Source organism: Antechinus flavipes, chromosome X, assembly GCF_016432865.1.
Source record: "Antechinus flavipes isolate AdamAnt ecotype Samford, QLD, Australia chromosome X, AdamAnt_v2, whole genome shotgun sequence".
Taxonomy (NCBI): domain Eukaryota; kingdom Metazoa; phylum Chordata; class Mammalia; order Dasyuromorphia; family Dasyuridae; genus Antechinus; species Antechinus flavipes.
In genome coordinates, this window is record NC_067404.1 from 116,443 (window position 1) to 134,381 (window position 17,939).

The 17,939-nt window shown below is 34.2% G+C and overlaps 1 protein-coding gene across 1 annotated transcript in view; it reads right to left on the reverse strand.

Moving 5' to 3' along the window:
- Positions 1–15,331, reverse strand: part of LOC127542693 (RNA-binding protein 10-like) — a 37,024-nt gene extending 21,693 nt beyond the window's left edge. Inside the window, exons 1-11 of the mRNA XM_051968446.1 lie at positions 15,238–15,331; positions 11,209–11,392; positions 9,550–9,738; positions 6,863–6,932; positions 6,068–6,141; positions 5,076–5,162; positions 3,145–3,205; positions 2,819–2,995; positions 2,544–2,704; positions 2,282–2,379; positions 2,116–2,203 (exon numbers count right to left, since the gene is read on the reverse strand). Of these exons, the coding sequence (XP_051824406.1) occupies positions 2,116–2,203; positions 2,282–2,379; positions 2,544–2,704; positions 2,819–2,995; positions 3,145–3,205; positions 5,076–5,162; positions 6,068–6,141; positions 6,863–6,932; positions 9,550–9,738; positions 11,209–11,392; positions 15,238–15,254 (1,206 nt within the window). The 5' untranslated portion in view covers positions 15,255–15,331. The remainder of the gene's footprint in view (positions 1–2,115; positions 2,204–2,281; positions 2,380–2,543; positions 2,705–2,818; positions 2,996–3,144; positions 3,206–5,075; positions 5,163–6,067; positions 6,142–6,862; positions 6,933–9,549; positions 9,739–11,208; positions 11,393–15,237) is intronic.
- Between the last annotated feature and the right edge of the window lie 2,608 nt (positions 15,332–17,939).

Below are 17,939 nucleotides of genomic sequence, written 5' to 3' on the forward strand. Positions count from 1 at the left end.
TCAATCTGTGTCTCCCCGATATTCCATCTCTCTCCCCAATATTCCATCTGTCTCTCCCCAATATTCCATCTGCCTCTCCCCAATATTCCATCTGACTCTCCCCAATTGTCCATCTGTCTCTCCCCAATATTCCATCTGTCTCTCTCCAATATTCCATCTGACTCTCCCCAATAGTCCATCTTTCTCTCCCCAATATTCCATCTCTCTCCCTAATATTCCTTCTCTCTCCCTGATATTCCATGTCTCTCCCCAAAATTCCATCTCTCTCCCCAATATTCCATCTGTCTCTCCCCAATATTCCATCTCTCCCCAATATTCCATCTGTCTCTCCCCAATATTCTATCTCTCCCCAATATTCCATCTGTCTCTCCCCAACATTCCATCTCTCTCCCAATATTCAATCTCTTTCCCCAATATTCAATCTCTTTCCCCAATGTTCCATCTGTCTCTCCCCAATATTCAATCTCATTCCCCAATGTTCTATCTGTCTCTCCCCAATATTCCATCTGGCTCTCCCCAATATTCCATCTGACTCTCCCCCATATTCCATCTCTCCCCAATATTCCATCTATCACTCCCCAATATTCCATTTATTTGTCCCCAATATTCCATCTGTCTCTCCCCAATATTCCATCTCTCTCCCTAATATTCCACCTCTCTCCCTGATATTCCATGTCTCTCCCCAAAATTCCATCTCTCTCCCCAATATTCCATCTCTCTCTCCAATATTCAATCTGTGTCTCCCCGATATTCCATCTCTCTCCCCAATATTCCATCTGTCTCTCCCCAATATTCCATCTCTCTCCCCAATATTCCATCTGTCTCTCCCCAATATTCCATCTGTCTCTCCCCACTATTCCATCTGTCTCTCTCCAATATTCCATCTGACTCTCCCCAATAGTCCATCTTTCTCTCCCCAATATTCCATCTCTCTCCCTAATATTCCTTCTCTCTCCCTGATATTCCATGTCTCTCCCCAAAATTCCATCTCTCTCCCCAATATTCCATCTGTCTCTCCCCAATATTCCATCTCTCCCCAATATTCCATCTGTCTCTCCCCAATATTCTATCTCTCCCCAATATTCCATCTGTCTCTCCCCAATATTCCATCTCTCTCCCCAATATTCCACCTCTCTTGCCCCAATATTCCATTTATTTCTCCACAATATTCCATCTGACTGTCCCCAACATTCCATCTCTCTCTCCAATATTCAATCTGTGTCTCCCCGATATTCCATCTCTCTCCCCAATATTCCATCACGTTGTCCTCAATGTGACATCTAACTACTCCTGTTCCACTGGGCTGTTTCTGTTTTTGCACTCCAGATTGCAACATACATGGAATAGTAAATCAAACTGTGGAATAAATAGTTTGAAGCATCATTAACAAGTTGGTTAAATTAACTTGCACCCACTCTCTAAAAACTACGTATATAACGCAACAAATTTGAAGGGGCATTTATCATATTATTATTAAATTTGAAAAATTACTTTTCTTTTTTCTTTTTTCCTTTCCTTCTCTGCTTTCTCTTTCTTTCTCTGGCCAGTCTCTGAAATTTTTCCCACTTTCCCTTTTGTCTTTTAATACAAATTTACTTTCAGATTGATACCACACTGATAATAATAGTGGTTGGACCATTTTTTCCATGTTTCTCTTCACTTGATTGCCTTTGTGAAATTAACTTTTTGACATCTTTGTTAATTGATTTAAAAAATACCAATGTTTTCCCGAATATTTTTCTGAAAAATTTCAAGTCATTTTTCAAGTGATTACCAAATATCACAAAATCAAAAGGAAAGAAAGATGGAACAAATTTTTATCATAACATTACAAATATATAATTTCCAGTCTTAGAAATTTCATAGAAAGACTATTAAAAAGAACTGTCACTAAGAGAAAAAATACTTTTTTATAATAAGAATGTTCTTATTTTACACATTATTTAAACAAACAATGCAAAATAATCATGCTCTCCCAATTTGAATTTGGTATTGCCAGCCAAGTAGGGTTATTAAGGTAAACAACAACATTCCCAGAAAACAAGAGATATCCTCCATGTGGGAATTTAATAAGTTTTTGTTGGATGGTGTAATAAAAAGGTTTCGGCCTTGTACCTGTGAAATGGCCCACTGGGCAGCTGCAATTGCTGTACTAGCTACAGAAGTAGCAATGATACGGTTCCCATCACTGGAAGACACATCCCTGAATGAGAAAAGAGAAGCTTGTAAGACTAGTTATAAGGGAACAAATTTATGGTGAAAAAATAACAATGGCTCTTACCTTTTCGAACCTTTAGCAAATTCCACATTAATTGTCTTGCCATCAATGGTGAGAGGAGGATGAAGAGCCTGGAGAATCTGAAGAAGCTGAGCAGCTTCCTTCATAAAGGGATGAAAAAAAGGGTGAGATCTGAAGCAAAGTTTCATGTTAAGCATCAGGGAGGGACAAAAAAAAAAAAAAATGAAGGATTGAAGGAGGCCCACCACCCTGGGAGGCCAAGCCTTTGATTATCAGGCCTGACCTCCCCCTGTGCCGCTCTCACCACGATGGTAGATAGCTGGATGAAGGCAAAGCCTCGATTCAGCTGTGTCTGTTTATCTTTGATGACACGGACATTGGAAGAAGACAGAACAGCATAGGGTGCTAGAGCCCCTAGAATTGAGTCCATGGTGCTGTGTGGATTCAGATTGCGTAGAATAATGGCTATAAAAAGTTAAAATGTCATCAGAAGGCAGGAGAGGTTCCAAACCGGATAGGTTTTACCCACCCAAATATGTTCTTCTCATGCAGAAGCCCCTCCCCAGTGGTTTCACTCACTGTCATTAGCATTCTCAGAACTGGGCTCAGAGCCCTGAGCCAGAACCTGAGAAGCAAGTATACTTTGTGTCTGGTATGATTGGGGTAGAGGCAGCAGGCCTTGGCTCAGCTCTCGGCCACTCAAAGGCATTGCCTGTTGGTCCAGCTGGATGCCTAATGCTAGCTTCTGTTCAGCCTCTGAAAGGGGAAAATAGAAAGAAAGGCATGGAAGATGTAAAGGAGAAAATGAAGGAATTACTGGAACAGCATAATAAAGATTTTCCACAATTATTACCACTCCCAATCCTTTATATCTCATTTGTCCAGAAAGTTACTTAACCACTCACCTAATTTGGGCACACCACATTTGAAACACTTTTCTCGGCGTTTGAAGTTCTGGACACCACACTATTTGAAAAAAATAAGCCAACCAAGAAGAATGATAGAAAGAGAAGTGAGATTTTACCAATAACAATTAGCAATAATTACTCCCTGCATGATTTATGAAATGGAGAGGATACCATGTAGCATGAGACACATTTTTGGACAATGACAACAGAAGAATTAGTTTTGCTTAAACGGATATACTTGTTAAAAGTTTTTGTTAATTCTTTTTTTCTTTTTCTTCTGTTATTCTTTTGAGTAGTGACAGAGAATAAATAACTTTAAAAAAACTCAACTTTAAAATACAACAAAAAGAAGCTGAATGTCCTATGATTTATTTTTCAAATACCATCATCCATCCTTTCAGCATTCAAACTCTCTAGAAGTTAATTACATAGGTTTCTCTCTTCTTCCCTCCACTGTGACATTCAACCAACACCTCTCACTCTGCTAATCCTAAATGCACGCACTTTTTTCACATTTGTTCAACAGAATCTTATCCTACTAAGAGCAATCTCTTTTTTTTTTCTTTCTTCCCCTATCAATCACCAAACACTCACTGAAAGATATTCTTTTCATGTATTGGTTGGATTAGACTGCTAATCATTTGATCCCTTCAAACTCCATTTTACATAAAAATAAAATTAAATTTTAAATTGGAAATTGATTTCAAGATCACAGAACTATTAAGAATGAGTACTAAGAATTCCATTCTGTCTCTGACCTAGAAAAACCTAATATTCTAAATTTCTAAGTTTAGACTCAATTATGCTATATTGGACGATTATTAAGGACTTGTAAAGATATCTTTACAGTACAGTACAGTACTATTAGAATATATTCCTTCTCACAATTTCTGGCTTCCTAGAAGGCTCTTTTAAGGTTATATATTCTTTCCTAATTATTTTCTTCAGCCCTTCTAAAATGTTAGTAACAATGATTAGAATGACAATTTGAAAACAATATGAAGATAATAAATAAAACTAGATAATGAAGTGGATAGAATTCCTCAGGAAAATTCAATCCTGAGTTCAAGCTCAACTATTCCAAGCCTCAGATATTTCCAAGCTGTAGGGATCCTGTGCAATTCACTGAACCCAGTTTGCCTCAGTTTCTTCATCTGTAAAACAAACTGGAGAACAATTCTATGAAACAACCATCAGTGTTAAAGAAGACTGCGGCTGAAAGAAGACTGAGGCTGTAAATCATTTTCCCAAAGTAATAAGTGTCTGAGACAGAATTGGTATTCAAGGTTTTTTTTGACAGGAAGTATACTGCACAACTGTTAAAAGTTCTTGTCTTTCTAAAAATTACTTTTAAATTTAATTTATAGATTTGATAAATTACAATAGAATATAAGTTTTCTGAGTAATGGAATGATTTTATTTTTTGTTAAATTCACCTGAGTTAACCAAACTGGGCTTTGGAAATGATTATATACTTATTAAGTTTTAAATGAATGAAGAAAGAAAATAAAGAGAAAGAAGGGTAAGACTTAAAAGTTAATATTATAGTGTCTCCAAGTTTAGAAAGATTTTATTATTGCCCTTTATTTTCAAAGGAGTTTAATGATTTCTTAGAGGGAAAGAACTAATCTGTTTGTTCACATAAGATAGAATTAGGAACATGTAAAAAAGTAATTCAAATAATATGCTTAATTTTAAGCGAAAACATTGTGTCACTTAAAAGTTACCCTAAAGTGCTTACCCATGATAAATGGTTCACTTACATTCTTTAGAAAAAGCATGGATAACTTTTTGTTGGAGTACTTGTAAAATGAATTTTACAAATTCAAGCTGAGCTAGATGACCTCTGAATTATCTTCAAGGTTTAATATTCTGTGAAGCCTAAGGTCACTGAATAACACAAGGCCAAGCCTCAAGGCTCATCTCACCTTGTTGCAAAGCCAATCCTCATTAATTTTAGGCTTAGGATCACTGTAGTGCATGGAAACCTTCTGACCCAGTATGTTGAGGAAATGCTGTGGGAAGAAGGTAGTCAGAGTAAAGCCTGGGCTTACAAGGAAAGTGTGATCCATTAGCTGAAAAAAAGATAAAAAGGGACCAGAAAGAAGTAGCTAGTAGGGGGCACATCCAAACAGATATGAACACACATAATTCTTACAAGTATCAGTATGTACAGTCTAACCAACATTTGACCTCAAACATCTAAGTCATAAGAGTTTGTAACTATAGAGGTCTCACACCTGGGATTGAGAAAGGAAAGAAAAATTAGAAAGAATAAGAAAAGATAACGGAATTTATGATTTTTTAAAAAATGCTATTAAGCCTTAGATCCATCATTACAGTCTAATGATCTTTTCTGGTCCTGACTATGCCCCTTTATCTCCACTGCTATATACTTGCTTATTGTTACCATTATTTCTCTTAACTTTAAAGATGTTCCCAGTTAGTTTCAGGGGAAGTTAACAAATTCATGCCAATTCAAGAGGCTGAAGAATTTCCTGAGTCCCTCACAATTCAGAAAAATTATTTGGGTCCAACTCTGAATTTAACAATATCAACAATCCAGGAATTATAGCTTTACACCTCTTGAGTTGGAGTCATGGGACTAGAAAGATCAGGAGAAGGGAAAGATGACTCCCCTAAATATCCCTTTGATGTCTTTTTCTCCACACTATGTCAATCCTAACAATAAATGATGGATGAAACAGGAGAGACAATAATTCTAATTGCTGACTTTAGGGGAACCAGTAAAAATGGAAGTTTTCAAGGTCTGACATAAGAAGTGAAAATAAAGGGGAAAAGAAGAGAAGTTAATAGTTTTAAATATTACAGAACAAACAGTTGCATTTGTATGAACTACTCTGCACAGGCTTTTAAGAATGTAACCAAAGGGGAAGAGGTTCAATTGCAGTAAAGCAACCTGATTGGCTTCCATCCATCTTGTAGCGTCGTGCAAATGATTAAATTCAACAAAGGCGAAGCCCCGGCTCTGACCTGGAGATAGTATTCAGATACAGACAAAGTAGGTTAGTCAACAGTTTTATTCACATTGCTTTCCTTAACACTGGGGTTTGGACAGAGAGAGAGAGATAAGTGAGGAGTACATATGGATTAGTCAAATAACAATTGTTAAATACCAACTATATACCAAGTGCTGTGCTAAATGCTAGAGATAAAAAAGGGAGAAAAGGAAGTAGACATCAAAATTAGTGGAAATAAATATAGGTGGAGGAAGGAAAAGTAATAGTAAAGTAAAATGAGAGAGATATCTCAAATGTTCAGATTTTCTCTGGAATCTGTAAAATAAGTTTGACTCAGAAGCTACTTTGGCAATGTAACTTATTAATATTCAATCTTTCAACTAATTCCATGACTTAGCTCTATGGTTTCTTCTTGTTGCACCTAGAGAGTGAGTTGAAACAGTGGATAAAAGCAAGAACCAGACTAGAATGTCGTAAAGATAAAATAAAATATATAACAGCATTTAGCACAATTCTTGGCACACACAATAGTTGACATATATATATTCTCTTCCTTTTATACCTGAATGGGAAAAAAGAATGGAGGAGAAACGGTAGAGGAAAAAAAAAAACAACAAATTATCCCCATCCTTCTTAATTCATCTGATTAATAAATGCTCAGCTAATAAGGAAATAAAAGAATGGGGGAAATAAATACATTTGTAAATAGGAAAAAAAATGGAATTAAAACCTACCAGATGATTTGTTTCGCATTAGTCGCACTTCCCGAGCTTGGATCCCACGAGTCTGAAGCTGTATTCGGATCTACAAAGAAGACAGTAAGATTGGGGTGTTAAAAGGACTAGTCAAAGATTTTTGAAAGCAGGAGCTTTCACAAAAATCTCAGTAAACTGGGTAGTTTCTGGGCTAAAGAAATGGACACACAAATTTATATTGAGATAGCCCAATTTCCTAAATCTGACCTTTTGTTAGCCCTTATTTTCTCATGGACTCCAAAGGAGACAAACTCAAAGGCCAGTTACTGTTAATATATAATATATTATATGCATGTATATATACACATATATATAATAACTCTTAACAGTACTCTGAATCACTGCAATATTCATATCACTGATCCTGCTTCAGGCCATCCCCCAAAATCATTATCAAGGGAAGCAAGAAAAGGAACTCTTTTTTTAAAATATCAACTATCAACTAACTGCTATCAGTGGAAAAAATTTTGAAACAATTGTACACATTCCCCAATCCCTACTCCCATCACTAATCTTGTTACCTGACCCAATAGCCATTTTCTAGAGGAGCAACACTTGGGGAGTTTCAAACTCCCTGCAGATACTGCAGCCTCTACATAACAGCTACTAAAGACTCAGAAAATTCTTAATACTAGTCTTTGGCCCTTTCAAGTGCTTCAATATCAGAAAGCATTTTGTTTTTGTGGTTTTTTTTAATCAAACGAAATTACAGTAAAGAGATACACTGCTATTTGTTTTGCTACTATTTTAAGGACAGATCTTTCCATTTAACTTTGTAATGAAACTTCCAATACATAATTTTTTTCCAATCAAAATGTGAGCTCTTTGAAATCAGGATCAATCTTGCCTTTCATGCTAAATAAATCGCTAAAAATGCTAAATAAAAAAATTTCCTTGTATTTTCCCATTCTTCTTACCTTGTGAGAAACTCCTAATTAGTCTCTAGTTAATTCCCTCCATAATTCATTAATTCAACAAGTACTTATTGCCAATTATAAGTCAGGGGCCTCCTCTCCCCATAGAAAGTTAAAATATTTCAACTTGTTTACTCATTCTAGCCAAAACCAAAAACTCTCTCTGACTTAGTTTAATGCTACTTTCTCTTATCACTTACTTTGTACATGCATACTAATCTTTACTCAAAAAAACACTTCTCTAATCATAATGAATTATTTACCAATTATAACCAAAAGCCTAAAAATTAAAACTAAAGGCATAACAACATCCATAACTCAAGTGACTTTAGTCATTTATACTACTCCTTTTTCTCAATTTCCATAAATAAATTATGTCATATACTTTTTTGATTTTGCTCAGTTATTTTGGGCTCTCATTACTTTATCCTTTTTCCTGAAGATGCTATCTCATTTGAACTGACACAAGGCAAAAGCAGATAAACGATTATGACCCCATAAACTGCAATTTAAAAAATCAATGTCTCTAAACAAATAATATACTAAATCTTCTTGAACACATAATATACTCTATTTACTTCATTGGTAGGATCAGGCAATAAAGAGGGGAAAAATAGATACTATCTTTTATTTAATAGTTTTTCATTACAATGGAGATCAATGAAATATTTTTTTAAATCCCCAAATAAGAATTTTCCTAAAGCACAAGCCTCATTTAAAAAATCTTCAGTGATTCTCCAACACTGAAACACAAAACACCTGGCCAGGCATTTAATCTTACTGTCTTTCCAAATTTATTTTTCCCTTTTTAAAAAATTCCTCTAAGAATCCTCAAGGTCTAGCCAAAATGGACAGCTAACATTATCCAACTTCAAAATTTTACTCACTTTCATGCAATGCATTTGCACAACCATCTTCCATGCTTGAAATCTCTTCCTCTCTGAATCCTTAGATTTTTGTCAGTGTTCAATTTCTTCTTCAAGCCTTTGCTCATTGCATCATTTCTATTTTTAATGCTCTTTCCCAATAAAATTCTATTTGAAATTATATTCCTTGAATATTTCATGTCTATTAATTGAAATGAACTGATTTTAGACCATAAAGATATGTAGAACTAAAAACAAACGTGGAATTAAAGTGGAGAGAACAAGGAATCAAACCTCCAGAATAGTGAGAGATAGAGAAGGATCTAAAATATAAGGCAGGGAACACTTAAATATCATTGTATGAGCAATAGGGAACCAGCTATTGATAACATGGAGAATAGTGGAGGGATGGTGAAAGCATAATTATCTAAAAAAAATTCCTAGGAGCCAGAGAAAATGAAATTGAGAAAATAAAAGTAATATTAAAGACCAGATGAAGGGACTGATAGAATGTCCTTAAAAAAAATCCAGAGATCATTCTATATCCTCATAAGAGACAAAAATTACAAATACCAGCAACTTCTATTGGGCCTATAAAACAAAATTCTGCAGTGCACCCCATCCTTTCAAGCTAGAAGCTAGGTTTACTCCCAAAGTACTTCTTTACCCCTTGCAGCACCCAAAAGTTATATAGGACAAAAGGAAGCATTTGCTCTTTTCAAAGAATACCTCCAAAAATTCTCTACAACAATGATATTTTATAGTCTGTACCTTTGAAGATTACAAATTAATGTCCAACAACTGTAAGGCTCCTTGCACTATCACCCATTTTAGCATGATTCTCCCAAAAGGACCCAGATAACCTAAGACAAACAACATAACGTACATCATTTTCAGTAGCTGCCTGTGGCAGCATCCTCAGCATGATGATGTTACTGGCCTTTTCCTCCTCCTCTCCTTGCTCTGTCCGATAATCCTGATCCCGGTAGTTACCATCTCCAGGGAAACCTAGTGGCTCAATAGAGCTATCCCACTTACGCTGTGTTTCAGAAGTTAAAGATGCCTCATAAGAGTCCTAAGTATAATAAGAAAATAAAAGATTCAATATGGTTTACTTTGAGTCTGGATATTTCATATGGTTGTCCAATGGTACAGTTTTAACACAAGCAGGACTTGGATACAAATAGCTTTCTTCAGGTTTGCATAAAATTTCAGACACAGTTCCATCTTTACTCTCGTTCTCTTAGAAAAGATAGTAAAGGTAAGCTGGAAAGATGAAAGGCCAAAAGTGAAATACGCATTATTCTCTCCTCCCTTTTTACTATAGTGGAACCATCTAGATTCAACTGGTCTCCTATGCCCTCTATTGTGAAATTTTCAAGTTTCTTAGATCAATAAGTCTAACAATTTTCTATTGTTTGTCAGTACCAGTTATTTTTCTGTTCAGGGTCCCAGAAAAAAATCAGCCAACTCTATCTAAGTACTATATTTTCTATGCAAAATAACTAATGAATGGATTTTTCTTTCTCATAAATTTTCCACCATGCATAAGTATCACAAAGATTGAAGGGAGATGAATCTAAAGAGGAGAAAGATAATAATAAAGGACTGACTAGACATGGCCTGACTAACAAGTTAGGAAAATTAGTTACTCAGTTTAAAAATACTCTGTAACATGTCCTACACATGGTAAGTAATAAATATTTGCTAAATTGAATTATTTTATTTTGTGCAAGGCCAAGGATCAGCCTACTTTCATTAGAGAGAAAATTGAACTGATACATATGGATTTCTCTAACTATACATAATTCTATGAAAAAGAATGAATGTTGACCTTATATTAAAATACTATGTAACATTAGGTATTGAGTATATGGCTTAACTTCTACGTCTCAGTTAATTCACCTATAAAGTGGGGATATGATAATATGTGTTTATTCAGTTTATATCTCATAACAATCAAATGTTAATTGAGACTAATAATTATAAGCATTAACAATAAAAATAGCTAATATGTAAAATATCAAATAATCAGTAACCACTATTCTAATTCTCACTAATGATTTTAACTCAAAAGCAGACTGGTCTTTTTTTTTTTCATAGCTCCAAACAATTTCTCCAATTACACTAAATTTTGAATTCTTATCCAGACATATGTTCTTCATAAGTTTATTTCAAAAGTGTCAGGTGCCAGCTAAGAAGCTACTATTTTAGGGTAGTTTGCTAGACATGAAAAAAGAGAGGATAGTGATGTAAAGATACAGAGGTAAATATACTCTTCTCTTAGCTTCCAAAAAACACACACACACATACACTCATATATATGCATGTATATATATGCACACATACATGTTCTTCAAGTACCTCAAAACTAGAAAGTGAATAGAGAAACCAAAAGCCAAAGAGAGACAGACATCATATGTGAATTAGATGTAAGAGAGGAAGAGCTACACAAAGTTGCCAGAATTAGAATACTTCTCATGAGTACAATAGAGATGAAAAGTGAAAGAAAGCCAATGAGATTTTTCTTATTCTTAAAAATTACTTCAGCACTCTGCTCCTCAGATGAGTCATAGTCATGTTTGAATAACTGGCTGTTGAAGTCGCGGGGGTAGGAACGGTAATCCATATCTCGATAATCATGGTCTCTCAGACTTCGGCTCTCTACTCCCTCATCTTGGGAGCAGTCGGAGGCACGGTATCGGCCAGTCCTGTCTCCACGGCCACCTCTGCAGAGTAAAGACATGAGCAGATCATATTGGGCTCACTCTAGGAATGGTTCTAAAGCATAATGACCTAGTTGTAATCAAGAGTCCACTCTAGTCAATCTGTCTAGAAGTAACTGTGAAACTTTCAATAGATGGGCTTTAATCAGTGCCACAAGCACAAAGATTTGGTCCTAGCCTTAACTGTTAATTTTTATTAGAATCTACACATGCAAGTTTCTGCAATCTGGTGAGAATGTCCTTAAAATTTGATCTAAGTTTAAAGGAGCGGACATCAGGCACACTCCCCAAAGTAGCCCATGACATCTTGTACAACCACACCCCCATGGGGGTAAAAGCATATGCAATTTAGAGAGAGCAAACTCCAAATTAGCATCATTATTTTGTTGATCATCCCAACCAAATAAAAGGATAAAAATGTCAATAATGCGATTAAAGTTAACCGTCAATGAAAAAATGTTTAAATAATTTGAAAATTTTAATAGCTTCTATGCTATTAGTACTATGCTAGGCATTTTACATAATTTTTTTCAATTGATCCTCACAACAACTCTTGGAAATAGCATATCTCCTATTATTAATATCATTTCCATTTTAGATGAGGGAATACAGACAGAGGCCAATTTGTTCAAGGTTACAAGTACCTAGGATAGAATTTAAACACAGACTTTTCTAACTGTGATTCTCTTCCCATTATTAGAGCTATTCCAAATAGATTGATGATCTTTGAGAACAAGTTAAAGTAACAAGCATTAGAATCACAGAATTAGTGTTAGTTTCCATATAGTTCAATTTATACTAATCTCTTCTGACATATACTTAAATTGTTCATCTAATTACTCCCAATAGGGCTCATTCCAATTTGAATGAAATCTTAGTTTTTGTAATCTCTATAACTAAAAACATGATACTTTTATATCACAGAGAATTATGTATTAACTGTCTTTTTTTATACTTAAATTTTAAAATAACTGAAATTGCTTCATTTGTAATTTAATATTTTTATTTTCACATTTCTGATTATTTGTATATAATATGTAATTAAGATTATTTGAGTAAATTGTGGTATCTGATTGTTATGGAATATTATTGTTCAGTAAGAAATGACCAACAGGATGATTTCAGAAAGGCCTGGAGAGACTTACATGGATTGATGCTGAGTGAAATGAAATCATTATATACTTCAACAACAGTACTATATGAGGATCAATTCTGATGAAAGTGGCTCTTTTCAACAAGATCCAAATCAGTTCCAAATGATCAGTAATGAACAAAACCAGTACACCCAAGAAAAGAACACTGGGAAATGAATGTGAACCACAACATAGCATTTACACTCTTTCTGTTACTGTTTACATTTATGTTTTTCTTCCCAGGTTATTTTTACCTTTTTTCTAAGTCCGATTTTTCTTGTATATCAAGACAACTGTATAAATATGTAAATATTTAAAATAAATATTAAATATATAACTGTATAAATATATAAATATTAACACATTTAATATGTATGGGACTACCTGCTATCTAAGGAAGAGGATAGAGGGAAGGAGGGGGAAGTTGGAACAGAAGTTTTTGCAATGGTCAACATTGAAAAATTACTCATGCAAATATTTAATTTGGCGAATATTATACACATGTGTTTTTAGCTATAGGAGGTAGAATAAGGAGCACTCTTTACAAAAAAAGCCTTAGTAACTAGTACCTCAGTTTCTCAGTTCAGTTTAGGCTGCTATTAGTATCTAGTGAAATGGGTCTAATTTTTCTAAGCATTCAACTATTATTTTAAGCAAGTATTTGATTTTTTTTGTTTGTTTCTGCATTTTTTTTAAGTACTAATTCTTTTTTGGTACTTCTTTAAAACAAAATGAACAAAAAATGAATACTCCCAACATACACGGTTCAAATTCAAATTCATGATCAGTAGGTGATTGGCATAACCATTATTTAGTCTTTTGTATTTATGATTTATTTATCAATACATTTTTCAATATTTAAATTTTTTAAATGATATTCGCTTTATTCTGCTTCAGAAATCAGGTTTTCATACATTCCTCCCAAATTTCTCCTTTGTTTTTTTGACAAAAAAAGTATATTATATTAATGTAGCATTATTTGTTTAGCATTCTCAATTACTATGCATCCCCTTAATTCTCATTTAATAATTTTCTAAATTATTACTATTCAGAGCTCAGATCTTTAATGAAATATGAAGACTGCCCTATCTTCAATCTTCATAAAGATTATCAAAGCAGAAGGATATATATTTCCAAGCAAAAATACTAAATTCTTAATAGCATGCATTCATAAAACCATTTGAGGTTTTCAAAATGTTTTACCAATATTTTTATTTTATCCGTAGCTTAAGAAAAGTAGCTGTAATTTTCCCCATTTTTGTAGACAAGGAAATTTATGGGTCTGATCTAGTGTCACATGGCTAACAAGTATATATGAGGAAGGATTCAAACTGAGATCTTCATTCAAGGGCTTGTATACTAGAGAACAGCAGCAATTTTCCAGACTTCCAGAAAATACCTTACAAACCTCTCTTAAGAGAATACTACTGGGTTAGAAAATAAGTTCCTTTTTATCAGTTTTCCATGTCATGTGTCTAGTAATTCAAGATGCAAAGAGAGGCAGGAAACCAGTCTCTTCAATTTTTCACATTTCTGCCTCAGCCTGGTAATACCAAGAAATTGTGCTAGAAACTTATTTCCACCTTTCATTTACTGTTTCTACAACTTTTTCTAATGGAATATGTGGCATCTAAAGATATGACTGAGAATCCAGCATTTAACTGCTATTAATATTGCACAGAGAAAGTATATATAGATAGTCAGATGTTATATGTCAATTATAATTTAGGTAGCTTCTAGAACTTTCCTTTTATTTATTTATTTTATTTATTTACTTATTTTGTTTATTGCATACCTCCAGCTAAATGGCACAATGCAGTCAGGAAGACCTAAATTCAAATAGAATAGCATAAAGCACTAGGCCTGGAATCATGAAAATTTATCTCTCTCAGTTCAAATTAAGCTTCAGACACTTCCTAGCGGGGTGACCTTAGTCAAAACCCTGTTTGCCTCAGCTTCCTCATTTTTAAAATGATCTGGGGAAGGAAATGACAAGCCATTATCTACTATTTTTGCAAAGAAACCCCTAAAATGGTCCTGACGAGTTAGACATGAATAAAAAATGACTGAATAATAACCTCACAAGGCAATTACCAACAGTTGTATCTTGAGCAAATTATCACCTCTCAACTTCAGTTTCTTCATATAGTTCACAGTATTGTTATAAAAATCAAATAGGGCAATTACAGAGCTTCACAAACCTTAAAGCATTAAAATATGCTAGCTAATATCATTATCAGTAACAGAAATGAATATTTAACATCCTAAATGTCTAGATTTTGTTTCTTTTTTTTTTTGGCTGAGGCAATTGAGGTTAAGTTTCTTGCCCAGAGTTAGAGTTAGGATTATGCCCAGTTAAGAAGTAATTAGTTTAAATGTCTGCGGCCATATTTGAACTCAGGTCCTCCTGACTTCAGGGCTGGTGCTCTATCATCCACTGCACTACTCAGCTGCCCCTAAATTCTAAAATCTTTAAAGAGACAAGTTCTCAAAAAAAAAAAAAAATTCAAGAAGATCATTCTTTCCCCCAAAATCTTTTCTTGCACTTCCTAATCTCTCTGGAACAGATTTCCCTGTTGATTATTTACAATTTATTCTAAATGTATCTAGTTTATTCATAACTGTATGTTGTCTCCCCTATTAAATTTTGAGTTTCTTGAGAAAAATAACAATCTTTTATTTTCTTTATAATTCAGTGGTTACTGATAGACTTACCTTCTTTCATACTCCATGTCTTGGATACTTCTCTTGGGCCAATGACTTCTTTTCACTTTCCAGAGACGACTACTACCACCCTTGCTTCCAACACCATGTTCTGCCAGCCTGCAGGATGTGTTTGCTGGAAAGTTGAATAAAATGTTAGAAACTGAAGGGGAAAAGATTTGCAAGGACAGAACAAAACAATACCAATAAGACTATTTGCTTAGCATTTGTTACAGAACAGGAAAAATGTATGAGAGTTTTCTAATGGTCAAAAAAAATTAAGCTGAAGAACCTGAAATTGGGTGTTGAATCTTCAATTCATCATAATTACTAAGAATTAACTAAGTGCCTGAATTTTGATTTAATTATAATACAAAATAACAATATAATGTATAAATCTGTTGTGGGAAAATTAGCCTTTTTTTGGCTTGTTATATTTCAAGAGAGAGAAAAAATAAGTAGAAAATGGAATCCCTTTAGGTGATTTCAAGATTTTTTTTTTTTTTGCCAAAAATTTTAGTTCAAGTTAGAGCTAACATTTGTTGAAATATTATTGGGAGTAATATTGCTGCCTTAATAGAAATACCTTAGTAGTCCAATTTCTTTCTACCTCCAATACCTCTAACAATAATTCATAGACCTATTTTTCTTTAACTCTAGTAGGAAAAAAACAAGTTTTCTTGATTTCTACCTATTTTATGACATGTCTCCCTTATTCTCAGACTTCACAAGGACTATTACTTTTTTATGTGATTCTAAGCATATATTTTTGGCCTAAAGAAAATGCACAAAAGTATTTATAGTTTCTAGCTTTATTTTCTTCTTCCTGATTCTATGATTCTTCTGTCTTCAAATTTCTATATTTTTATTAAATTGTTCCTTCTCTGAATATCATCTATTAAAGATTCTTGTTCAATTTTTAAAGGAAGTTCTATTTAGTTACTCAATTTTACATAATATTAATTTATACTTTTATAATGGGTTTTGAGAGAAATGATTTCAAGGAGGGAAAACTGGAGTTTAAAAATATAGATATCATTTATCACAATCAATAGAGAATGGCAATTATACAAGTCCTCTGAATCTAAGCCAAAAGCAAGGGCCTTGACTTGATTTTGCTACCATTCACCAATGATTTTAGCTGCATTACTTGCCTAAATAAAGTATTAATTTTGACAAATACCCTCCAAATTATAATTTTATCTAACATTAAAGCTAGAAATCTCAAGAAAGTTGTTCAATTATTTCAGGCACCTCAAGATTCTTTTGGACTATTGTCAAATTTATTGGAGTAATTTGTTACTTTCTTATCATAACAACAGATTGAAAAATTAAGGTAAAGTGGGTTGCTATGTATTAAGGGTTACATGATAAATATCTAAAGTTTGATTTCTAGTTTGGAAAGATAGTTGTCCATTTTTTGTCCTTTCACTAAATTTTGAACACATTTTGTCACTGAATGGCTTTCTTCTTACCTTATAAGAATTTTAGAAAAAATGCTGTAGTAAACTGGGGAAAAACGAAAAAACAGTTCTTGTATATTGTTTATATCTTCTTTCCTCCCATTACTTGAAAGCAAGATACAAGCAATTAAGTATAATGTTTTTTAAAAAAACGTACATGGGACTGGGTATTATCAGTGTTAGGATCAAGGATATTGTTTATTTATAGGATCAATATTATTTAGGTCCAAATTGATAGTAACTTATTTTTCTTGAAAAAAGATAAGAGAACAAAGAATGAGAAAATTATAAATTACAAAGAATTCTACATTCTACATCACAATTAAAATTCTAAGGAGGTGGATTAAGAAAAGAGAGAGTTTCTTATTTTGTCAGGAAATATTTATTTTTGGACTAACGTTCATATAGGGTCAACGGGGTGAGAAGAGTTTAATGCTTGGATACCTCCAATTTCTCAATTATGTGTAGAATTTTTTGTTTTAATACTTTCCCACCCTTTCCAATATTCTCCAGGAAATAAATTCCATCCAAAGTAGGGGAAAATAGCATAATGGTTTTCTAACAGAGGGTTTTAGGAACTCTATTTGTGGCTTTCAAACAGTATTGTATGATGTTTTTTCGAAGCTCACATTTTAACAATGTTTCAACATTTGAGGGGAAGTCTAACTTGGTGTCGTGTTCAACCTTTCAAGTAGTTTTTCCCTCAACAGCTGTTTAACCGTTTTTTAGCTGTTGCTTCCCGCCCACCTAGGCCTATCCATTATTGACTTTTCAGGCACATTTTTTCACCAAGTCATTTTTCTCAAACCAAAGTTAAAATTATCCCATATCCCTACCTCTCTCACTCTTCAGTCTGAATTTGTGACCCAATATCTCTTCAGTTCTCCTTCCTCCCTCACACTCACCTCAGTTTGTGAGGCGAGGAGTTCGGTGAGACGCCCCCTCGCTCTGGCGCACGCGCCAACGTATAACGAACTACACCAAGGCTCGCGCACCCTGTCACATAAATTGGGTTATGGACAAACTAATAATAGATAACGCACTATAGTTCCTCCTCCCTTCCCTTCACATCCCTCCCGGTCCCCAGTCCCAGGTAAAAACCAAGCACACACTACCAAATGAAGTCTCGAACCACCAACATAAAATGGCGGCCTTCGCGATTCTTGCGGCCCCACCCCCACCCCAACCCAAACTCCAACTCCAACTCAGGATTTCCTTGGCAAACCTTATTAAGTCTCAGTCACCATGGCG